At 40.3% G+C, this 26356-nt stretch overlaps 1 protein-coding gene across 5 annotated transcripts; it reads left to right on the forward strand.

Moving 5' to 3' along the window:
- Positions 1-372: 372 nt before the first annotated feature.
- On the forward strand, positions 373-25152 carry gsk3ba (glycogen synthase kinase 3 beta, genome duplicate a). 5 transcript variants are annotated; one of them, XM_077579835.1, is made up of 12 exons: positions 373-968; positions 1055-1199; positions 7093-7286; positions 10454-10537; positions 14931-15041; positions 16165-16295; positions 16378-16484; positions 16562-16659; positions 16741-16848; positions 18366-18579; positions 18703-18801; positions 20954-25152. In XM_077579835.1, the coding sequence occupies exons 2-12, from the start codon at positions 1112-1114 to the stop codon at positions 21022-21024; spliced, it is 1305 nt and encodes a 434-aa protein (XP_077435961.1). In that variant the 5' UTR covers positions 373-968; positions 1055-1111; the 3' UTR covers positions 21025-25152. The 5 variants fall into 5 exon arrangements, with proteins under 5 accessions (XP_077435961.1, XP_077435960.1, XP_077435963.1 ...); XM_077579834.1 differs by having other exon boundaries at positions 373-1199; XM_077579837.1 differs by having other exon boundaries at positions 373-1199; positions 18393-18579.
- Positions 25153-26356: the final 1204 nt, after the last annotated feature.

Here is a 26356-nt window from a genome sequence, read left to right on the forward strand (position 1 = left end):
TACGACACTATAACATTGCCCCGAAGGAAAGAACCGTCTTGAACTGACATAGCAACAGTGCTGAATTCTACTGGTACCCCGTGACAGCTGGCGGCTGTCAATGACGACTCTTAAATCCCGGATCTTCATTGGTCCATAAAGTCATCAATCACGGCCGAGGCCCCGCCCATCATATCTGTGGCGGCTTTGAGGGGAAACCTTTGAAGTGCTGTAGGCGTTGCAAAGCAAATTATGCCATGTGGTGTTCCGGAACGGCGTTCTGATTGGTGTACTGAATTACCAGTTGACGCCTACTACTGGAAGAATAGCCTTCTGTGATTGGTTAAAGCCGCCATCCCAGATTCGCCATTTGCGCGTTCACGGCTTCCCGTATTCTCCATTTGGGTTTACATTAGCAGCGTGGGAATGACATGTTCCTCAACGCCTGTACGCAAACGCCGTAGCTAACGTGCGTAGTGACAAAGACTGCGAGCCCGAGACCTATGGGGAAGGAATAAAAAAAGAAATCCGGTATCGTCGCTCTCCACAATCCAACACTGTTCTATTTGGAAGTCGTATCTGGAATTAACGTCGGTTTAGGCTAAGATTTTGTCTGAAGGTGTATCTTACTAACGCTCGAGACGTTTTTGGAGTAAAGTAGACGGCTTGCAGCTGGACGTTCTGTAAGGCTCGGTCGGCTACGGCGAGGGAGCCGCCATGGCAGTCGGTTCACTGAGGCTCCACATCGGAATATGAAGAGGAACTGGACGGGCCACAAAACGCCGCATTTAGCCTATATGCTAACGTTAGCATCTTTGTGAAACCCACCCTGGATTTGGAGCTATTTTTTGTTTTTAAAACGCACCGAAGGAGGCCTAATTCATGACCACTTTAGTAGGAGACGCTTCTTCCTAAAGGGCCCCCTTGACATAAAGATTCCAAGGAGGGGGAGAATGCACAGATTTGGACAGAAAGGTTTAGTTTATTAGGTGAGAGTCTCCTGTCTGTCTTCTCCCTTGTGCAACTCATTCACGATCGTCCCCTGTCACGTTTTTTTTTGGATGAGAATCTCCAGAGATCGCATCAGCGGCTAAAACAAGTTCTCCGAGAACCGCCAGCGAGCGCTTTGAACATGTCGGGTCGGCCCAGGACCACATCCTTCGCGGAAAGCTGCAAGCCAGTACCGCAGCCGTCCGCCTTCGGGAGCATGAAAGTCAGCAGTAAGTGGTCTTCTACACACCGCCTGCACCGCGCCGGGCCGGGCCCGGTCGGTGTGGGCTCCACCCAAGCAACCGAATCACCCACCCTCCTTCCAAGCATACCCCCCTCCCCCCAGCGAACCGGAATGTTAGCCGCCGATTAGCTTAGCTCGGATCCCGCGTGAGGTGCTCGCTCACTCGGGCCAGAGTGTGACAGCTTGGCTGGTAGTCGGCCTTGAGGTGGAAAGCGAGTTTCAGTTTGGTTCCGTGGTGATAATGATGATTACGGTACTATGGATCATGAAAGATGAGTCATAGACTGATTGCCACATATGCTGTGCGCGTGTTAACAGCAGGCAGGGCCAGGAGCAGGCAGGCGATTACGCAACTGTCACGGCGGAAGGTGCGCCCATAAAATGACTTCACAGGCTGGAGCCTGGAGTGATCCAAGAAAGGAGATTTCTCCTTAATATGTGTTTTTACTTGAAATCAAGTGATGTTTTATCAGTGTCATTCTGCTGCAATGACAATGGCAGTTTATGGAATATCCAGGCCTCCCTGCTGCATTCAGGCTAATCATGTTCTATATGAGGGGTGGGGAGCCTTTCGCCTATCAGGGGCCCATTCAGTCATGTATCCAAAAATATACACCACTTATATACATGTCATGAGCGTTGTGAGCAGCATGGTGGTCCACTGCCTTACATTTCTGAGTTCAAGGATACAAATGTTGGCCACTACGGATTCCTCCAACATCCTAAAAACATGCATGCTTTAGGTTCATCGAAGACTCCAAATGATCCATATTTGTTAATGTGAGTGTGAATGTCAAAGAGCTGTGATTTCCTGAGGCTACATCTCACCTGCAACAAAATAAAAGAAAGATATTCACGTAATATTATGTATTGAAAGTAAAAATGGTAAGCATTTGTAGTATGTAAAGGTCTGTGTCAAGTAATGATGGTAATGTGGATCATTCCTAAAATGCTCTAAAGTTGCTCAAGTGGTATATACAATGATTTATTTTATTTTATTATTTTTTACAGGTGTGATTTATTTGTTGTAATTTGGTCACATTATTATTTAATACCAGTTAGGGAAGCTTCAGGCCTACCTGCTGCGTTTAGGCTAATCATATTCTATATCAGGGTTGGGGAACCTTTTTCCTATCACTGATGCCAATTTAGTCCTGTACCCAAAATTGTACATGATTTATATATATCATGACTCATGAGCATTTACGAGTTAAAAGTTTTTAGCACAGCAGCACGGTGACATACTGTAGTAGCCAATCTGCCTCACAGTTATGATGTTCTGGGTTTGAATCTCAGCCATCTTGAGTGGAGGTGGTGTGTTCTCCTTGTGCTTGTATCAGTTTTCTCCAGTTACTTCATCTTCCGCCCACATTCTAAAAGCATGCATGTTAGGTTTATTGAGGACGCTACATGTGAGTGTGGATGGTTGCTTGTCTGTATGTCTGAATGCTGATGGAGCTTCAGGGCTGATCGAGATGTGTGTAAGTGGGGTGAGGCCGGGGCTAGGGCTGTTCAACACGCGCGCACGCTAAAGCTAATCCTTCCCCGTGTGCCAGATATTGCTATCTGTGTGCTTCATAAGCTACAATGGCTAGTCTTGTCAATAGGTCAACTGTTGTTGTTTTTTTACTGTTGATGCAAAGAAGGACTTTGTCCTAATTGTCACTCAGCCACTTAATAGCCTGCCTGGACTAAACATTGCTGTGTGTGTATTGTGGTTTACAGCTAAGCGTGATGCTCTATTAAAAGCTTTGCACATTCTTTAGTTTAAACTAACCAAATTCATCTTGAATGGGTAGCTAACGTCACTTTATTGATAATTTGTAGAAAGGTTAAAAAATATATATATATATTTAACCAGCGCTGATTCTGAACAGTCTAGGTTGATACAATGTGGATGGTTGGAAATTCTTGTATGGCAGCAATGACACATTACAAAAGGTCAGAATTCTGTTTATAAACATTTATGTAGTCAATCCATTGGATGGAAAATTGTTCTTGTATGAAATAGTGGAAAGTGAATAAATCAGTTGCAGTGTGACATGATAATCTCTTCATTACCATGTTAACATTGAATAATTTGAACATTTATTAACAGATGAGCGATGATGCCAAAAGCAAACAACCAATCAGACAGTTCGCGGCTAGCTAGCGGCTAAACTTAGCAGTCCTACCTATTGCCTGAACTTCAGTTTGGATTTAGTAGCGGCTTTTTCACATGCTATTCATTTTCCTCACCTTAAGGTCTTGTGAGATTTTCAGAAGTCAGTTTTGATTCCATGATTTTGTGTAACTTCAACAATATTGAACTATTGCCGACTTCTTTATCTGCAATTTGTTAATAGAGGCAACTTTTTTAGTTGCAGATGTTTCACTTTTAAAACACTTCTAAATTTTAGGTGTGGAGAGTGCCTCTTTTTATGCCTCAGTGTGTGTGTTTTCTGGGGGTGGTCAACACTGTTTTTGTTGTCGACCGGTGAGATTACTGGTAAACAACCGTCCTGCAGACGACAACAGGTGATACCTCAAACCACCTCTGTTTAGTGACGACTGTATGTTTGACAAAACGCCTCCTGTAGAACTGAAGAAGCTTTTTGGATTTAAAATGAAACATATTGAGCAAACAAGAACAGTCCACTTGCCTTGATTCAACTTTTGCTGAATACCATGACCTGAATAGTATTTGTGAGTATCTACTTTGACATCACACAGAACATTTATTTAAAATATCTTTATATATTATTTTTGCAAATTTGCAGGCATCTTCTCTGGTGAAGCTGGAATGCAAATCTTAGTGCAGCTATCTGTCATTTACGTTAGTTAGAAAGGCCATAATGGTGGACAAGAAAATGAAGTCAAAATGAACAAGCAAGGTTACTTACCATTCTTTTGACTCTCATTAGGTTTGTTTGACTGTACCTAATGAAATGTCTGCTACTCTGCCGAGTGTTCACTGGTTTAACACACTAAAATTTTTATTTGGTTACGCATGTGCAATTTGCTTAAATTAGTACTTTGGAAATAACTTTCTGGCTGAAGTTGATTAGTTAGAATTTTAAAAAATAATGGCATATGTAATTGTAGAAAAGAGATGGTCTAATGATGACCATTTTAGTTTGATTACTGATCTTATAATCAATATCTACCATCTCGCTGACATCGGTTTACTCTTACAGCCCTGGAGGGATAGCCTGTCCTATTTTTTAAATGTACACTTATTTTTACACATCTCTTACTGTATTGCTCTTTTTACTGGCTTAACGTGACTCTATTAGTGCATCTCCTGCTCATATTTGCATACTAAAATGACACTGTAGTTTTCATTAGAAGCAAAAATTCTGAGAACTGATTATGATGCCAGTATTAACGTGCTGAAAACTAATTTGATTCCTTGTCTTTGTATCACTGTCAAAGGGAATCCACTAATTGAAAGGGCTAACGAAATTACAATTGTGTTGAGCAGTAGCTCTATGAATTGACTAATTAGTCTCAGCCATTAGTGAGTCCTCTGCATATGAAATGACGTATGGGCCACACACTACATTAAGACTACGTTGTCATGTGGCACAAGAAGGCACCCTTGGTTACAACTTTACTTCCTGAATTTCATTTGATTGTTTTATATTTAAGGTCTAGAAGGTTGTTTTTTTTTTAACCACTTAACTACTTCATTAGTGGAAAGTGTTGCAACAAATTTGGTTAAGTCATTATTGTATGTAGTAGGAAAGAAAGTCCATTGTAACTCAAGGACCAACATTTGAAACTCTTTAATCAGTCACTTAAGATATTTCCTTGGTTGAGCACAATCTATTCCAGGACACTGATTGGTCCCCAAATAACAAACACAATTTTTCCCCCCTCAATCTTAATTACCATTATCCCCAACTCTTAACTTCCTATTTGACATGTACTGTGTACATAATATACAATGCTGTGACATGAGTGCCATATGTTGACACACCCATGCTTGCTTATAAGGTTTTGTTTTTGCGGGGGAAGGGGGGACAGCTGACCAAGACATGACCAAGAACAATGAGCTGTGTTGTTTAGCATTTTAAAGCTGCTCCTCTTCTATCCCTCATCTTTCTTCACTGCTTCCTTTACATCCGCACCTCGCTTCTCTTTTGCAAGTGATGGGAGCAAAATGAGCCACTTATTCTCTCTGATTCCAAACGAAAGAGCTTTCACGCACAAGATGAGAATGACTTTCTAGAACATTTAAGACTTATAGAGGATGAGCAGTCTTTTGCAGTGTTTCTGATGTTGTAATATGGAGACTCCGTTGTAGAGACATCACACATTTTCTGTGCGCTCTGAACCTCACTGACAGCCATAATTAGAAGTCGTTTTCAACTTGGTTTCCCGACAAAAAACGACATTTCCTTTGTTATCCCGATTGCTCCCATAATGCTTTTAGTTGTGAGAAGTCCTTGTGCGAATGTGTGCGTGTGAACAGACTTCTTACAGTTTGAGGAAGTGCAGAGGCGGCCTGGAAAGGCCCTGCTGAGTTATGTAGGCTGAATCATATACCGTTCTCTCGGGTCAGTGATACTACAATAGTTTAATAGCACCGTGCAAGGCAGACAACCAAAACCTGCTACCTGTCCTCTAGAATCATCATCAACCATGTGTCGTCCTGCTTTCACGGTAACCCTTCTAGAGGGTGAGGAAGCATTAAACTTCTAAACTTAAAAAAAAAAAACTAGAAAAATTCCCAAGGAAATTTCGAATGGGACTGCTGACTCTTGCAAGGTGGAAAGACGCATGTAGTACTTGTAGCAATAGTAGTAGTAGTAGTAGGACTTTTAGTACTTAAAAAAAAATAATTAAGAGAATCTAATGTTTGTGAATCTTAATCTTGGGATTCACCCCTGCAGTTGTGCGAGAAGGTAAGGCGATTGTTTATTAGCGATATTACAATTGACTGTAGTTTTGTTTTGAGTTCGTAAAAATCCAATAAAGTTGAACTGAAAGCAACTTGGACTTTTTGTAGAGGAAGACATCTCACACATATCTTCAGTTCTGGCCACTCCATTTCTAGTAAGTCCCCCAATTAAACTCTCAATGGTTTCTAAAAAAAAATGACTCGTAAGCAGAGGTAAAATCCAGGTCAGAAAAATAAAAACACTGCCACAGTTTTACTTCTGGCAGGTAAACAAGCTCCAGGGGAGCCAGTTAAGGAGAAGCTAAAGCCAACTTTCTGGACCTGGATTTGACACCTCTTTGCGTAATTGTTCCAAAATGTGTCTGCTGAGTGTCTGTTCTTGCATAAAGTCATTTAGAAGATGTTCAGAAGACCATACACTTGAATCCCAGGTCAAACAAGAAGTACAGCTTAAGTGGTAGAGGATACGTTTGACTGAGTCTGTTCTACTCTGAACTGATATTGCAGTATTTGAAAAGATGACCGAGCTATTGCTGTACCGCCTGCACAACCCTCAAAAGGCAAGAGGCCTCAGGGTTTACCATTCCTAACTATCGTGGCGTGGTGCAGAGAACCGCAAAGCTTGGCAGCAATGCCTCTTTAAATGTATGGACTGCTGACAAGAGTGTGGAAACCTCCTCCTTTGTTCAGAGATTTCTGTTTCGAGTATGACCTAGATGGCTTCCCAAACCTGAATCTTGATATTGTCGTTCATTCTCCTTTTGGAAACAAACTGCTGAGTCTGATAGTTGTAAAGTATTGCCAAGGAGCAACGTTGAACGAGATGTTCGTCCTACCCATAATTCACTGTCAATTAGTTTGAAAACCTTAGCCACAGCTGACAACCACAGAAAATCAAGTCTTTCTCCTTCTGAGGTTTCACTTGTTCTAACATTATCTCAGCTGCAGTGCCATGTCCTCTCTCTAACTTTCTTTCTCTCTGGTTCCCTTTTAGGGGATAAAGATGGCAGCAAGGTAACAACAGTGATGGCCACTCCAGGCCAAGGTCCTGACCGGCCACAGGAGGTTAGCTACACAGATACAAAGGTCATCGGCAACGGTTCGTTCGGGGTCGTCTACCAGGCCAAGCTGTGTGACTCCGGAGAGTTGGTGGCTATCAAGAAGGTGCTGCAGGACAAGAGGTTTAAGGTAAATTATGTTTCATCTTTCTCCCAAGTTACAGGAAGGCAGACCAGATCCTACCCTTCATGTCATTTTATTTAGCCAGCGAAAGATTTTTCACAATTTTTCCTTTACTTTTTAGTCTTCAAAGATGATAATCAAATGCGGGGGTGGCTGTGTAACATGATACATCAATTATTAGGATTCCCACACAGAACATATTACTTACAAGATATAATTGTACCCCAAAAATGGAGTGACGAAGCACAGTATGTCAGGCAGTAAAGATGGAAACAGTTCAAGCATAAGCTTCTGATTGGTTTATAACAGATTCTGAAATTAATGGGAGGGGAGCGCATTCTGCCTTGCCGAATATTCACACTGTCAGTGGTGTTAGGGCACCAGAGTGAATTTCCGACCACACCTCATGTTGACGGCAGCAAATGAGTTCCGGTTGGACAAAACTTTTGCCTTTTACCTACAGAAATGTGTTTCTTTTTAAGTTAAACTGACTTATCTTAGCTAGAATTCCGCGTCATGTCATGGCCAAAGCTAGAATCCTAGTCGGTTATTGCGCCTTTTGGTGTTGTAAATCCTTGTTGTGGTGTAAGGAAGCTACATGCTAAACTAGAGATACGCCGCACATTAGTTGCTATGACTACTACTACTACTTTCATTTCCAGCACAGAGGTGAGTCTAAAGTCCTCTGTAAAGTGGTTGATTGGAAAATGAGATGCCAAATCAGGTGTCTACTGATTAGTCAATTTATAGCTCGTTGATGCGGAGTAGTGTAGTTGATTAGTCTGTTCAACCCTGATCATATAGAGCGCATCTGCTTTTCCCATGTAAACTTTGTAGCTGTCTCCTAACCTGAACGCGTGAGTGCACAGTGTTCTGTCAGCTTTCATTTTGGTGCCAGCGTGGAAATGTGCAATTTCACTCCGTACAAAGCATTGCACGCACACTCCCTACCTGATTTTGACTCACTTTGGCGGATGGGCTGTTTTCACAGCTTGGGCAACGTTGGTCAGTCGCATGCTGTTTTTTAAAGACGAGTCTAAGTCAGCATTTGGAATTGAAATGTTCAGTATTTGCATTTGAATCACCTTGCCACTCTTAATATTGGGGATATTTGTCTTTAGTGCCTCAATAAGTGGAAGAAATCTATAACCTAGCTGAGGCTCTAGTTAATTAATGTATCAGTGACATTCCAGCATGCATGCCCACTCTAAAAGGTCACCGCTCGCCACTGCTGTAAAGCTCACCCAGGATTGACAATACTGAAATCAGTCTCTTCTTCTTATTTTTATGTTCCAGTCACATTATGAAGTCTGTTTTTGAAGTTAAAGTTTCTGACGCTACAACTTATTTTTGTGCTCTACAAACTGACCGAACTAAATACTCCACGAGTTTTAACTTTCCAACACAACAGGTGCTAGCCAGTGCTGCGCAATTATATGATGTCACTATATGGCATGTCATGTTTTTTGTTTTATTTTTGGCACCAGCATCTGTTGCAAATTGCAAAATGTCTGTTTGCTTGTTTGTGTCTGCACATGATGCTATCATGCAGCCAGCTTATGGTTAGCCTGTGGTTAGTGTGATTTACCAGTGGGTCGCCTTTTTGAAGAACCCAGCGATTAGCCAGCATACATTTTTTTTCTTCTTCTTCTTTTTTTTGTGTGTGTAAATCTCTTACCTCTGTCTAGAACGCCTACTTGCTCGGCCAAATGCATGCCTCTTCTTCAGCTTTAAGTCTCTCACATGACTTCCTGCAAGTGCCCCCCCCCCACTCTTCTTCATTTTATTCCACCTGCTTATTTTTCTGTCTGCAGATCTTTATCTTCATTTGATTTTTTTGGTCTGAATCTGCACTTTTTTACTTTAACAAGAGAGTTGATTCTGTGTAAAGGTATAGCTGAGTTAAATGAGAGATGGGGCTACTGATGCATCATGGGACTGGCCTTCCTCTGCACCCATATGAAGGGATCACATTTCAGTCTACTGGAAAATGGATGCTCGCAATGGAACCAGCACTTACTTGCTTACTCTTTCTTGTACACACATGCATAACATTGCAAAAGGTTATACCTGGTTTCTTGTATTGTAAATCCCACCAAAAAGTCAAAAACCAACAGTGAGCTAGTCAAAATCCTACTTGGCTTAATCAAAGATCTCCATTGTTCACTTAATTACCACAAACATTCAAATTTGAACCTTTTTACATGTGATGCTTATATTTTTGTGTAACCTGGAATATAAGATAAATGTACTGTATACATGAGTGTAACACCGGTGTCCTGAGCTAGGGATGGGTACTGAAGACGGAACTTTTTGTGGTATGGACCGATTTGGGTCGGTACTTACGAGCACCGATTCACGTAAAAAATCAAACGGCGGTGCCATGTTTCGGTTCTGAAGCACGTCTTTCAAAGTTGTGATTGTGCGGGAGTGGAAGAGCTCCTACTCCTGCTCCTTCTCCTCCTCCACTCAGTGCACATAGACACGTCATAAGATGAGGTTGCTTCCTGTAGAGCACAATGGTTTGTGACCTACATGCGTTGATGTCACATTTCGGTGTACAAGAAAAGCAGAGGAAGGAACCACTTTACTTAAGGGTGAATTAGATTTTGGCTCCTGAGAAGATAATGTGTACTTTAGTGAAGCAAGACACCTTTATCTACTGTCCAAAATGCTGGCAACAGGCGCCGTATAATACAATGTTAGCGTAATGAAGTTATTTTATTAGTGTTCTTAATTAGCGATTGAACTGGATTTCAGGACGACATTGTGTTGTTGACGTCGTTGGCATCAGTCAGCGGTTACACTGCGACATGCTGCCAGCAACAACTTTAAAATAGAAGTGTATCAAAGAACTAATGTTAGTGTTTTACTGCATTTGGAAAGATTTTATTTTGAAGTTGGCCTCACCACGTTGACTGCATGCTCTGGCTAGCTTGACTAGTTTTGCGCACAGTGTACACACCAACAATTCTTTGAAACGAGCTACATAATATTAATAAACATAAATTTGTAACACATTTAGTTACCGGTAAATGTATATAAATAGTTAATAATAATAAAAATCAGTGTATAGCACGGCAGGATTATTTTGGATCATTTTATATGGAAAAAACTGTCTCATTCACGGGACTTTGTTTATTTACTTATTCATTCATGTATTTATTTTTCAGAACCGCGAGCTGCAGATTATGAGGAAATTGGACCACTGCAACATTGTCCGACTGCGCTACTTCTTCTATTCCAGTGGAGATAAGGTGAGTTGCTGTACCATTAAAAGCTGCCTTTTGCCTTTTGCAGTCGCAGCATCAGGCACACCTGCACACGTTTTGTACAAGAACAGTAGCAAAAGTGTGTCTGTTGAAGACCATCCATCCGGACTCCATTTCATCTGAGTTGGGGCGAGAGGGCGGGGTCCAGTCTGGGTAGATAGCCAGTCAATTACAGGGTTGAATGCATTGTGCACTCAGTCTGAATGGCCCATTTCCCTGAACACATGTACTCATTATGACCAGAATTATTATAATTTTTTTTGCTTATAGGGTTATTTACAGTAGCATCTACTGGGCCCATCACTGCTTTTTACTGTGGATTATTTCTATAATAGTTTATTATTATTGTGCAAGGTAACAGTTGCTATGATAGAACTGGCAAGACAGGGCTCTAGAATGACGAGTTTGGGGGCGCAGGTGCCCTAATTTCACAACCGCGGGAAAAAAAAAAAAAATCAGAAGTTGAATGCGTGCAACCAGCCGCTCGAGGCGAAAAAAAGTTTCCTTGACTCACAAAGCCTCACTTTAGTTCATCAATGGACACGCATATCATGGTTGCACAGCTACTGAGGTCTCATTGGCAGTGGTCCAGATATTCCTGTATTTTTTTTAACACTCTTTGGAGGCTATAAATATAAAACAATCAAATGAAAAACTAAGTTCAGCAGTCCCTAAGCATGCCTGTTTGTACCACAGCACAGCGTATTCATACGGCACTGCTCTTTCATTGGACGGCATTCGTAACCTTTGAAAACCCATCCTAAACCAAGCGCCAAAGGGAATTAATCATGAGCATTGCCTCTCGTGGCTGACCAAGACCCGCCTCCTCCAAGTGTGCTAAAGGAGGGGAAGTGGACCAATCTTGATTACGCATCAGAGAACTAACACTGGTGGCTAAATGTACTGGACTTTAGTTGTCAAATGGGCTAAAGCACAGTTTGAATGGCCTAGTTTGTGTTGTCCATACGAGGTGACGATAATTTGTTCATCTACTGTATGTCCCAGCAGGTGTGTGAACCCAGCTGTTAACTCTGTGTATCCTTACACGCTCATCAGCACTTGGCATGAAGGGAAGTCCCTGTCCATTGCCCGACTCGACTTGTCAGTTTCCGTTGCGAGTCGGTGGTCCCCTGGAGACGACAAGGCGAGCCGGCGTCGCTGGCAAACTGTGCGTCTGCCAAATATAGACACACACGCACATGGAAGTTTTACCATGACTGTGCAGTTAGGAATGCTTCCTTGCTACATACCTACCCAAGCCAAAAGATGGCGGCTGGGGATTTCAAAGAGGATACAGTGCATGGTCCCTAGTGGCGGCTGGACAAGGGCGGGGGTCTGTTAATTATAGACCTTCCCTTCATGCTGTTACACCATGTGTGCATTGACCTGGTAAGCACAGTTAGTTTTTAGGACAGTCTCACACTTATTTTTACAGTTTTAAATACATTTCTACTGTACAGGGGCGTAAGAAGTCATCACGCGGCACAAAAAGGTGCACACAGTTACTCCTGTACTACAGGCCATGGTCTCTTGCTTGACATACTGTACGGTATGTAGCTTGATAAAATACAGTGGAGAAATTAACCAGATAACGAGCTTGTAAAGTTGGTTGTCAAGTAAATTTCTATTTATATACAAATTAGTTTCAATTTGATAGTAAACTGACAACATTCTGCACTGATTGATGCGTAGACTTCCAGCGCGTGGGTACTGAGGCCTCATACCCAATAGTTAGTGCCGTTTGAGCACAGTGAGTTTTTGAGTGGGATTGTTTGCAGACATGTTGATGGATCAGCGACGGATATGCACGTGACGGGCTCAAGCGGGCGGGAGATAAGATAAGAACAGTACAAGTTTGTATAACAGTCCATGCTGGGTGCAGCCGGGTGCCAAGCAACTACTGCTGCTACTAGTGCTACTACAGTACTAATTTATATGAAAGAGTGGGTTCTCGAAAGTCTTTAAAATGCTGCTTTGAATATTGTTTTGATTTTTTTAGTGCGACTCAACCAGGCCTGACCAGGTGACCTGACTACTATTACTCCCTCCCTCCGCTATTAGTAAACAATCTTGGGAATACTTGGAAGTGTTTGAATTGGACCTCGGAAAATACATATGAACCCTGAAACCCTGTGTTAGCACTTGTTTAGGTGGTCTTACATAACCAATGCCATGTAGTGTGGCTAGGTACCACTGCTTTGACCCGCTCAACACTTGTATAAACTAGTGTTGGCCTTTTAAGTATGATATTGATGATTAATTATTGACATAATTATTTACGTTTCTATTTAGAATTAAAGCTGCCCAGAGGTCACATTAATTGCTACAGTGTGGATGTAATGAAATAGTTCCCAAAGCTGAATCAGAATCTGCGGTCTACCTAATCATTTGTCCAAGATGGACGCCCCGACGGCGAGAATCCAGAGCTGTGTTTGAATGTCCACCCTTATCCCCTAACCCCTCATTCAATGCATAGCCCCACACTATGTAGTGGTCTAATATGTAGTGCCCTCATTCTGTTTGGCGATTGGGACAGCCAGCTCACTACTTTCTCCTCGTCGCATATCACGTGACCACCGTAACTGTCGTGACGCACCAGCGCATAAATCTCCGGCTATTTATTGTGTTTAAAAACTGTACTTTATTTCCTTTGTTGTACATATTTTAAACTAAAACGAATTATTTCCGTAGTATGGATTTAATGCATCGCTTTGATGTTGTTGTTTTTCATACTCAATGCATTGTGGTCTATATCAACCCGTTTAAGTGAACATTGAAGTTCACTACTTTTTAGAGTGCATTGCGGGTCATTTTGAGTGCCCTAAATTTTCGTTTCCTAGACATTCGGAAGCCAAATGGCGTGACCCCCTCAGTAGGGCACTATATAGGGAGTAGGGTGCACATTCGGACACAGCCCAGGTGTACCTAGTGTTTTGTCAAAGATGGCCCCTGAAACAGGAGAAAACAGAATGGTTCAAACTTTTATGTGGTTGTAGCTGTAAACTCTATTTTCATAGTAACAAGATGTAAATAAATGATCACGTAGCCGATTTGTTTAAAATCTTTCATCTGCTTACCATGATCGGTGTATTTGGATGACATAAAGCTCACGTGAATGGGCTATTGCCGATCTATATGTTTACTCTGCTCCTGCGTTGGCATATATCAAACGTGTATCACATTTTTATCCATATTTAGAAGCGTCCTGATTTCGATATGGAGATATCTGACTCAGTGCAGTTTTTTTTTCTATTTTCCCTGCCATGATGCATATTCAAATTGTGCCACTTGGGAGACAAAATGAAGATTGGCACTTGGCATCATATTCTGTAAATCCCCCAAAAACTGAGTGTTATGATTAAAAGCCTCCCTATTTTTCTTTGTGTAATGTAGCTCGTCCATTTTACACAGCATCACATAGTAACACTTAGAGATGGACAACTGAGCCCGTTGTTCAGGTGTGCGAGTAGCTACGCCAGCAAATTGGCGTCTGAATAATTTAGCAGAGGCGGGCCAATCGGGTTGCCGCCTGGCTATAACCTATTGGGATCCAGTCAAGGAAGTGGCTTTGTAGCCAGGCAGGAAGTGAGTCATTGCTGTTGCTAGGCTAAATATAGCTTGAGTGGCAATAGCGGGAGGTAGGTTCTGCTCTCTAGTAGTGGCAAATGTTATCAATGGGCGTCTACAACACACACACAGGGAGTGCAATGGGGTGACTCCAGAGTAATGTTCAGATAAAGCCACCAGAGGGCTGAAAGCTGTTTGGCAAATGATGCCCATCATTGCTGTCTGGTCCTTTTCGTGCTCTATCTTTTTGGCTGAGTGCGAGAGAATCCCAGCCGGCATCCCCCATTGCATTCCTAGTTGTCTTTGTACAAGCAGGATTCTTCACAGCATACTGATGACAGCTGCCGTCTTATCTAGATTACCGAATTGAACGAGCGGTTTGTAAGTCTCGATGCAGGCCAAAATCCATTCAGTGGCAAAGGGAAAAGGAAGTAGTCCCTGAATAATAGAGTGGCCCCTGTGTCCCTTCCAGGGTCAGCGTGCTCCAGAATAGAACATGTGAAACCTCGCCCTCCTCCATGGAGGAAATGATGTCAGTGTCTGCGGCCTTTTCTGGAGTACAGAACGTTGTGACGCATGCGTGTGCGTTTCCTGCCCTCTGGAGTTGAATCCTACACAATGAACCCCCAGTTCGACTTAAGGGAAAAACGTCATTTACGTGAGCGCTCAAGAAGCTCCATTCATCAGGATAAGACATATGAGCCCTAGAAAGGGAAAGGAAACATGGAGACATTAAATAGCATATTGAGTGTCACTCAAAGATGTATATGTGCTTTACAGTTATGTCTGATTTACTTTCTTATCTTCACAGAAGGATGAAGTGTACCTGAATCTGGTTCTGGATTACGTTCCTGAGACAGTCTACAGAGTGGCTAGACATTACAGCCGAGCCAAGCAGACTCTGCCCATGGTTTATGTCAAGGTACTATATGTGATGTCTCAATACTACTGCATCTTACATACAGTGCATATATATCAGCTGTATGTGACAAGATGTCCCAAAAATAACAATCAGTCAAAAATACACATTCAGAATGGCCACTTCAACCTGAGTACAGCGTACCAAGAGGTCGAAGAGAATCTGATGATGGGCATAGGCTCTGGAGAAATTTAGCTTAATGTGTGGCGGAAAATGTTTTTTTTTGTTTTCTTAATTTTTTTTGTATGATATCAAAGTAGAATAACAGTATGGCCATTTGAAGAACCTATTTATCATAAATTGTACCCAAAAGTGGCTCTTTAAATTTAGTTTTTACCAAAAGGAAAATGATCAGTCTAAGCTATCCATAGTTGTATAAAATACATAAACCCATAGAAAATGTTAAAATGGCGGAGTTAGTTGCTTACACGCGTTAGTTTCATAACATGTGTTTTTTGTCAGTTATTGTATTGATTGGCACCTTAAATTTTATTAAGCCCAGCTGAAGCAAAATGTGTTGATTATCATGTATTAATGTATGAAATGAGAGAAATTCTATCATATATGAGACGATACATCTACAAAAATCAACATGCAGTACAAGTAGATATCCTTTGCTACCCAGGAATAATTAGAGCACGAATTGTCTGTAAATTGAGCCGCCGTGATTACAAAAGCATTTCTCTGTAGTCATTGAACTGGTGTCTAATTTCTTGACTTTTTGTGAGCTTAATGAGCCACCTGATGCTGGTGCACGGGCATCATCATTTGAAATGATGGAAAACAAACTTCACGCTAATATCGTCATGCACTCGTTCTATAGACTCAAGTCACCTTGACAAACGAGAAATAGAGCAGTCAAATCACTTCTTCATTTACATTTTTCAATGAGAATTTCCCAAAATTTTAAGAATAATAATTTTGTTAACGTCGCTGTCGGTCACTTAACAAGAATACTTCTTTAATACGTGTTCTTTTTACCTAGCATGAGAGAAAAAGAAGGGTAGTTTGTTCCACAAAATGACTGCAGCCATCACAAGATTGCTCGAGAAAAAACAAATATTTGGTGAGCTGTATCATTAACGCAAATTCATCCTACAATAAAAGTGTGTGTTTCTGTTTGCAGCTGTACATGTACCAGCTCTTCAGAAGTCTGGCCTACATCCATTCGTTCGGGATCTGCCATCGGGACATCAAGCCCCAGAACTTGCTCCTGGATCCCGAGACGGCTGTGCTGAAACTCTGCGACTTTGGCAGGTGGGACGCTGTCCTCATCTGACCATGAGACCCTCACACTGGACAGAATAACACAGCGGTGCATTTTGTTTTGACTGTTTAGTGCCAAGCAGCTGGTCCGCGGCGAGCCCAACGTGTCCTACATCTGCTCTCGCTACTATCGAGCCCCCGAGCTCATCTTCGGAGCCACTGACTACACCTCCAGCATAGGTAAGCTTGAGCCCCCCTGTTTTAACTGATATACTTCTTTTTTCTCTCCTTACAACTCAATTTGACCTTCTCTTCAGATGTGTGGTCAGCAGGCTGTGTGTTAGCAGAGCTGTTGCTAGGACAACCAATCTTTCCCGGTGACAGCGGAGTGGATCAATTGGTTGAAATTATCAAGGTAATGCAACCACGGACAGACAAATGTTGTCGTCCATCAGTCCCCGTTCCTGTCGCTGAGGATTTCATCCCTTCGTTCCAGGTTCTCGGCACCCCAACCCGGGAGCAGATCCGCGAAATGAACCCCAACTACACAGAGTTCAAATTCCCTCAGATCAAGGCCCATCCTTGGACTAAGGTGAGTCAACAGGTACAGGAGCCCTTTTTATTCTCTAATATACCACTTCATGCATGTGTGTTGTCATTATACTCAATGTGGTGCGGCTTCATTTTACTAGTTACCGTTCAACTAATACTCGGGTGCGACTTGTGTATTTTTAAAGTAGAGCTCGGTCACTAATCAATCCACATTATTTTGTATAGCACATTATATAAACAAGCGTTTCCAAAGTGCTGCACATTGAGATCCGCACACTATCATACACATTAAATCTAGTAAAACCAACAAAAAAACAATCAATAAAATACAATAAGTAAAATAAAGAATAAATACATTTAAAATAAAACACTCAAAGACCCCTAGGACCACACAATTCCCGCTAAAATAAAAGCCAAAAAGGATAAAAGTTTCCACTTGGCACTAAACTAGTAAGAGCATTGTTTAAATGTTCAGTTCAGTTATTATGAGTGATCCTAAAAAAGGAGTGATAGAGACCAACTTTTGCTTTGAACATGTTTTTCTTTTTAGTCTAAAAAAGCTTACTTTAAGTATAATCGCGTTGTGGCCAAAGGTTGGAATCCTGGTCTTTTATTGCACATTTTGGTGAGTTGTAAATCCTTGTGGCGTAAGGAAGCCGAATGCTGGTTGTGCCACGCCTACTACGAGTACTTGTTATTTGTCGACGAAGTTCTTCTTAGTCACACAAATATTGATTCAATTTGAATTAGGGTGTCAGGCAGTACATTTTTTTAAATCATAATTAATCACATGACTTCAATTCATGATTAATCACAAATTGTATGTTCTAAATGTACAATAAAATGTTTTTTTCTAAGTTTTAATACTCTTGCAAGCATAAAAGTGCAAAAAATGTTAAACTAATAGAAAAATGGCTGCCTCTTTTAGTAATTGATGCAGTAATTTCATAAAATTTACTTAAAATTAAAAAGATGTACTGTACTGTAAAAAACTAGTGTGATATTGACTTGTGTTGAGGTCATTTTTCTGTCACTAAATGGCATAATTCCATTTGTAAGATGTTGGTGACAGCTCAATGCCTTTTTTTCATATTAAGAGCTATATAGTCTTTAACATGAAGTAACTTGTGAAATTCTGCATATTTTTTTAAATTGTAAAATACAACTTGACCCCAGTCTCCACAAACATATGCATTATTTTTACATTTATTACTGCTAAGTTTCGACGTGGACATGTCTGCTGCGTTGCAACTGGAATTCCGCCAGAACAGACTTTCCAAGTAAGGGGTGGTCATTAATCGCGCATTAAAGGAACTTTAGATTAACTCAAAATTAACGCACCAATTTTAACACCCCCGATTTATATAAAATGTACTAAATAAATGTATAAAAACAAACAGTCCTTAAATGTTAAATGCAAATGCAAATGTACGTATTGAAGTTAAAGTAACAATCACAGCCCTCGTTCGTCTGCCGCCTCATATTGCCTTGTCATGCTGTGCTTGTGCCCATGAAACAGAAATATGCCGTTGTGTTTTTTTGACTTGTGTGTGTGTGATCACTGTACAGACGTCTGTGTGTGCGATGGGTGTGCAGGTGTTCCGGCCGCGTACGCCCCCCGAGGCCATCGCCCTGTGCTCGCGCCTGCTGGAGTACACGCCCACCGCGCGCCTCACGCCACTCGAGGCCTGCGCGCATTCTTTCTTCGACGAGCTGCGCGACCCCAACGTCAAACTGCCCAACGGTCGCGAGAAGCCCTCGCTCTTCAATTTCACCACCCAAGGTTGACACTTTAGTAGCTTTATTACAAACAGTACCTAAAAATGCTTTCATTTAATATTACTTGGCTTTAGTGGAATTGTGAACAAGGACCCACTGTAATATGGTTTCTCTATCTTGTCTCCAGAGTTGTCCAGTAATCCGTCTTTGGCCTCCATACTCATCCCCGCCCATGCTCGCAGTCAGGCCGCCGCCTCCACCCCAACCAATGCCTCCGTCACCACAGGTAAGATCCACGCTGTCCTCCACCTGCTTAATTGCTCAACTTTGAACATTTTCACCGGCAAAACTTAACTCATTCACTGCCTTGTCAAGTAATTTTTTTCTACGGGGCTACATGGGGGAGAATCTGATTATGCTCCTCTGTAAATGTCAAACTTGGCAACAACTTTACTGATGCACAACCACCAGTAGATGACATCATTGCCCCATTTTATACGAAATAAACACAGTTTGAGAGTCAACGGGAGTAATGGCTGCATTTTGTGAAACTTACATTTTTCTACTCTCATTTATAAAAGAACGGGACAAGGCAGAAAGGAGAGAGTCTATTCTGTCATTTGTCAAATTCCGTTTATATATAATTATTGAAGATATCGTGTGGGTATTAAACATTTTGAAATGTTCTAAAATGGCTGGCAGTGAATAGGGGAACTAAACGCAAGATATCAAAACTTCGTTGTATTTAAACATTTCTTTTTTAGCCGATAATTTTTTCTTAAATCTACAAATTATTTATTCTAAAAAATATGTTTAAATTATTGCATCTACTTGCTTATATGACAGCTGTTTTTAGATCAGATTTTAAGGTCAAAGTAAACTTTATTATCCTCGGGCCGAAGAACAATTCCTTTTACAGCCAGCAGTCAACATGAGACAAACAACAACCAACAATACACACACGCTGACACATTACCCAATGTTAAGACTTTTTTTTTTTTTTTTAATTTCTACATCTGTTTGTGAGCATAGTCTATCTCCGCCCTGAAGGGATCAGTTTATATTCGTCAGACAGAGGGTGTCTGCTATAATAAATTGGGCTTGTTTTTTTTTGTTTTGTTTTTTACTACTCTTGCTTGATAAAGAGAGGAGAGCGCCCGGAAGTTACAGCCTCCGATCCTACTGCATACCATTACAATTTCTTGCAAATGCTTTTTGTTTTTACAAGTAAGAAATCCAAACCAATAGATTTTTGTGTTGAAACAGAGGAACTGGAAAACAACCAACTTTTTTTTTTTGTTTGAAGTACTAATAGTCTATTACTGAATTGCACAGTTAAGGAATTAGGCTGATCAATCATTAGGTCAAGTTACAGCCTCAAAACATCCGCACTCTTTTTATTTTCACATCGTTTTGTGTCAACCCTTGACAATCTCGATATGTTTTTGCGGTTCAATGAAAAATACTACAGTAAAGGGTCGCAAAACCAAATACAGGTCCTATTTTTTATTTTTTTTTGCTGTGCATCGAATCGCAAACTTTTTAATGGTCCACTACAGTAACTTTTCACTGCATCTTTTGGTAGGGCTTAAATGCAGCTTTTCTTTTTCTTGTAAAACATTTTCTGTTTCCCTTTTTTAAATAAACCAACCAAAGACATGTTTTGTACTCCATTTTGAAAGTTTGTATTGTGCCTTTTCTTTTTCTTTTTTTTTTTTTAATGATACGACTTGTTTACAAATGGGTGCGCCTTATTTTCAAAATGACACCTCTTTCAAACGGCAGTGTCTATGTGGCCTAAGTAATGGTAGAGGTCTGCGGCTGCGTCCTGGTGATGAGCAGAGGTCACCAACCTTTTTTAAACCGACAGCTACTTCTTGGGTACTGATTAATGCGAGAGTTTGGTACACACTTCTTAACTCTTTGACTGCCAGACGTTTTCAGAAAAGGGATGTCGCCAGTGCCAGCCGATTTAAGCATTTTGACTGATCTTTCAAGGTCCACAGAAAATTATGTGTTTGGACTATGGAAACACACGTACTACCAAATGAAAGATTGGACTCTCATCTTTCATCAGAAAAAAAAAGTTTGTTTCTACCTTATTCCGTTTCTGAGTAATCAACAATAGAAAATGGTTAGTTTCACCTCTGTTTTGAAACAAACGTCTTTTAACGTCTTTGGCACTCCTCCATAGGATTTTACTAAACGTTATTTAACGTTTTTGGCAGTCAAAGAGTTAATTAACAAATTTGCTAAAATCATCACCGTTTTGACTGCTAGCTTTTTTTCTCTACACTAACGACCTTTGACCTATAACAAAAAAAAAAAACTCAAACTATGCAATTTTCCTGAAAAAGTTGCTCCCATTCCCACTGTGCCCTGTTTAAAATGTTGCACGGATGATTTCAAATGACAACATGGCCACCTTGTGTCCACAGACGGCAGCAGCACAGAGCGACTCCCCAACACCACCACCGCCTCGGCTTCCGCCTCCAACTCCACTTCCTGAGCGCCACCGCCACCTTCCTCCCACCCTGACCCCCAGCCCCCGCCGGCCTCCCTGTCATCGTCCCAGCCAGCACAAGAGGCTACAACCACAAACACAGATCTGCCTTTTACCGGCCCCCGAAAACCCCCTTCACAGGCCCCCCATCCAGCCGTCAGCTGTCACTTAGTGGGCCCTGTGGATGGGGCGGTGGCTCACGGAAACAGGTGTGTGAACTTTATCGTACACACAAAGCTCATCTGCTCATGTTTTCAAGGACGATTGTAGTATTAAAAAAAATAAAAATAAATCTGAAGCTGCCCCACTCAGGCGCCCGGCCAGCCCCTTCACATTGCCCCATTTTACGGCATCCTCACCGCCCCAATTCTTCTTCATACTTTTCCTCCTATATAGTGCATGGCCTGAGAATGGTTAGGGGATGGGGCTGCCGGGGTTGGGTGGGGTGCAGGCAAGGCATGAGGCTTGTGCAAGCGTACACAAACACACGCACACACACACATACCCGCACGCTCAGACACTGACACAGACATGGATGCATGTGCAAAGAAGCAAATCCAGATGGAAATTTTCTTTTCCTTTAGCCAGGGCTTGTTTTTAAAATGCTTAGCAAGCCGTTTTACTCAACTTTGTTTTAAAAATATTTTTCTACCCCCCTTGGGCAATTATTTTATTTTATTTTTGCGTCGGATGTGACATGTTTATCTGGTCCTGTGTGCTTGTACAATATATACATACAAAAAAATTGCATTACATACACAATTTATAAATTACTTTTCCTTATGTATAAAAAGTATATATAGATATATGTATATTAACTACTAAGGTTCAGAAGTCTGTTAATGGGTGAGTTCATATCCATCACAAGCTGCGGCAATATTTGCTGCTCACGACAACAAAAGAGATCACGTTTTTTTCCCTTCCTTGTTTCTCTGGAATGTGCTAAAATTCCAGCATCTTTTTTGTTCCCATTTCATCTTTTATTGACGCTATGGATTAACGTGGGGAACCTCTCTCCTTATACAGCCTGCCATGCTATTCAAAAAACATTTTCACTGCCATGAAAAATGTAGGCCAAAAGTGCTCAGAATATATAAAAAATAAATGAGACATTAGAAAAACTCAAATGTCCCTTTTTGGTCAAACAGAAACAGCTGGTTGTAAAACCTAAAATGGCCACTGTTTTCATAACCTAAAATGGCCGCTGATCTGACAACATAAAATAGATGCTGATTGGTCAAACTTGACGTATTTGCGTGTCTAAACCAATAAAACGCATAATTTGGATGATGTCAACACTTCTGGTTCATGATTGGATCTTAACTAACCAATCACAATCGCAAGTTGATTTGCATGATGTTCATGTACAAAATGTTGCATATAAGCTTGGTAAGTTTACAACACGTTACAGCCATATTATCCTGGTGTCGTCTATAGCAACTAAAAACATGAGATAAGCCCCCCCCCCTCAAAAATAATTCCATGTTCTTATGTGGGGAAAATAGTGAAAATCAGCAAAAAAATAAATACATAGGAAAAAGTAAAATGGCCCGCAATAGGGATAAACTGAAATTTATCCAATTTGAAAATGGCCTCTTAAGAGAAAAACTAAACTGGCTCCTGATTGGACAAGCAAAGGTTCCCCCACCCTTTTCCATGGAGTCCTTTTTAACCACTAAGTTGCCCCAACCACCACAACAGCCTCTTACTGCTTTTGCTAGATCCATCAAAGCATCTTATAACATTCTCTACACACACAAAAAGGAAAAAAAAAAAGCTGAAATTGTACATACAATATAAATGCTCCTCACCAAAAGTCATTTTTACGTTGGTTTCTTTTTGTGTTATGTACATATTATGCAGACCCATGTACTGTTTAAAAAAAAAAAAAGAGAAAAAAACAGCATCAGAATCAGGGCAAATGTTGAGCGGTTGATGGATATTTTCGATGATCTTTATCCAGCCATATGTCCAATGTTGACCTGTACAGTAGAGTAGATCTTCTTGTAATGACAGCTAGTCATGTATAGTGTAACTATAGTTTGGAGTGCCTTTGCTTTCATACACCTTCGCCTTGTCGCCATCCCTCCAGTAATCGTGACTCGCCCCCTTTTCCCTTTGGTGCTGTTGAACCCCCCCGCCTCCCTTCCCCCCATACACACACACACACACACGCACACGCACACACATTTAATTGTAATATACAGATTGTTGATTGACTGTTAATAGTAAGAATAGTTTCCTTTTAGTGTTTATTTGACTAGGTGATTATAGTTTTATCCGGGACACGCGCACAAGCAGGCAGCACCGCAGTAGTCCACACGTGGACCTTAAATGAAAAAGAAAAAAAACAACACTGTACATATTATGAAAATGCAGTACAGTATTACAGAGGAGTAATAGGGCCACACCAACAGCAGGAGAAAAAATAAATAAATCTTAATTGAAAGTGATGGAATTGCAAGAAAGTTGAAATGTTGCCAGGAGAAAGTTTTAATGTTACAGGAAAAATGTCCAAACATAATTTGACAATTACAAAAGAAAATGATTTATATGTGAATTAAGTCACAATTTTACTGGAGTGGAGTTGAATTATATTTTGAAAAAAGTCCGAATTTGACAAAAGTGAAGTTAACATAATAAGAAAATAGAAATTGAAGTTGAAACATCAGATAAAAGTTTTGATGTCAGCATTTCACTTTCGCAAAGAAAAATGGGATTTAACCCTTTGAACATTAATGTCTTTTCTCTTTTTTGTTTCAAACAATTCTCATAAAATGACAATAACAACAAAAGACTTAATTGTTGTAAACAACAGTAATAAAAATGTTTTGATTGTACTCTTAATCCCTCCCGGGAAAAATACGACTTTATTCTAGTAAATGACAACATTCTGACTTTAGTTTTAATCATGACACATATTTCAAATTTTCTCATAACCTTACCATTTATTCCTTTCATCATTATGCCTTAAATCTCATATTCCACATTTATTGTAATAACACCTTCGTCCTCGTAATATTCGTATCTTCTTACAATATCACAACTTCTTCCCAAAAAGTGACTTATTTCTCTTCGGACCATTACAAGTTGACAACTTAAGTTGTATCATTACACCTTTATCCTTGTATCATCACAACTTATTCTCATAATTTACAATGTTTTTCCTCTTCACATTAGAAAGTTTTTCTTGTATTGCATCATTGCCTTTATCATCGTATCATTCAACTTGTAACGTTACTACTTAATTCTTATTAAGCTTAAATTTTTACTCACAACTTTGTTCTCGTATCATTAAAACTTTTTTTTTTCCTTTAAGGACACAGCCTACATTACAATCCCGAGTAGAAAGTTGCACGCCGTTGTAACATTACACTTTTATTTTCGGAGTATTTCAACTCCGTTGTTGTAACATTGCGACTATTATGACTGTTTATGTGCAATACTTTATTGTTGTTACAACTTCATTCTCTCAATAGTGCAACTTTTATTTTCATGAGATTACAAATGTAGCCACTTAATTCTTTATTTTTACTAGCATCTTTTTGTAACATTACAACTTTCGGCATGGAAATTTCCTGGGGGGGTTTTTTTTTCCTCCCAATTGTGGCCCTAATAGTCCTTGTGTTGGTTGTTGGAGGTAGCAACGTGAATTTGTTTTCTTTATGTCCAAAATATTTGGGAAGGTTAGTCAGTAGCACCTAAGGGTTCGAGTCATCTCTCCCGCCTCTTGCTTGCTGTAATTTTGCATCCACAAACACGTTGCAGCCTTCCACAAGTACCACTTCCGCTCTCCCAAACACCCACTTCAATAAAAACACCACAAAGGTTGCCGAGAGGAAAAAAGTGGAGATGCTCGTGTTCCATGGTAGCGTAGCACAATGTGCTAACCGGGTTTAAGAAAAGAGAATTGTTGAAAAGACTATATATAAAAACAAAAAAATCCCGTATAACAGTACTACTACTTGAATGACTCTGTGACTGAACAATTTTATTTCATTTGTTTGTTTTTTTTGTTCTGTGAAGTTATGCTAAATGTGCGCCTCTGTAAATATTCCCTCTGCGTGCTCTGAGGAATAGTTCCCTGGTACTGTAATTTGCATTAAATAAAGAGTAGGATAGCCTGGAAATGAACACACTTTTGTCTTTTGTCTTTATTTAGCCAACAAGCCTCAATCGTTTCCTAAATTGAGTCCATGTCTTGGTTAAGGTCGTAATGACGGTAGGCAACAAAAGCAAAAGTGCATTGCATCACCGCCGCCTTCCGTTTCCCCGATGTTGGCCCCTTCACAGGCCCCCCATCCAGCTGTCAGTCGTCTCAGTGGGCCTTTTGGAAGGGAAACCGAAGAATTAAATGAATAGTAGCTTATAAATGAACACAGTTTTTGGGCAACAAGCCACCATTCATTTCCTAAAAACTGAATCACTTTTCTTTTTCTTTTTTTTACTTATCTAGCAAAACTATCCTAAAAATGTTCTTAATTAAACAAATGCAATTCAATTACCATGTATTAAAATTACCAATTTTAAATTATATGTATTCATTACTCTAAAAATGTATTTGCTTCATAAGTTAAAATGATACAAACAAAAGTAAATGACCTCAAACCTAATTAGTTCTTTGAAATGAAATAAAAAGAATAAATGTAAGATTGGAAACTGACAAAAAAAAAAAAAATCTAACCACTTGGTCTGTTTGAACTACAAAAATGTACTTAACCAATAAATTGAATGTTTTGAATTAAAGATATATGAAAAAAAAAGTTTTTTCATTTAACAAGTTTAAAATTAAAGCAGTCGTTCAAATAAACAAAATTCCATATTTTTTTTAATATTTTTTTTAATGTGTGGATACATAAATTTGAAAAAAAAAATGCAGTTGTGATCACATTTTTCAAAAAAACAGTTCTATGCGGCCCCACTAGTCTAAATACCTTTAATCTGGTTAATATTGTGTTAGTGGAATATGAGGTAAGCAGCAAAATCCAGCAGTTGTCTCCATATGAAGATGACATCACAGCTGCTCAGGTCTCAGTTAACAACCAATCACAGCTCAGCTTCAGAAAACAGGCGAGCGGTGATTGGTCGTTGCCTGAGCCCTGAGCAACTGTGATGTCATGTCGACGGCAAGTGGCAAAATGGTCGCCCCGAGATGGATAAAAACGGCTGGATTTCGCTGCATAACTCATATTCAAAATGTCATGTTTAGACCAGTGAGGTCACATCTAACATATTATTGTCAAGAATTACAGTATTTAGATCTGTAAGGTGGGTGCTTCCTGCTTTGTTTAGTTCATATTGTGGAGATCATCACTTAAAAAAATCCTATTACACTTTA

Source organism: Vanacampus margaritifer, chromosome 11, assembly GCF_051991255.1.
Source record: "Vanacampus margaritifer isolate UIUO_Vmar chromosome 11, RoL_Vmar_1.0, whole genome shotgun sequence".
NCBI lineage: Eukaryota > Metazoa > Chordata > Actinopteri > Syngnathiformes > Syngnathidae > Vanacampus > Vanacampus margaritifer.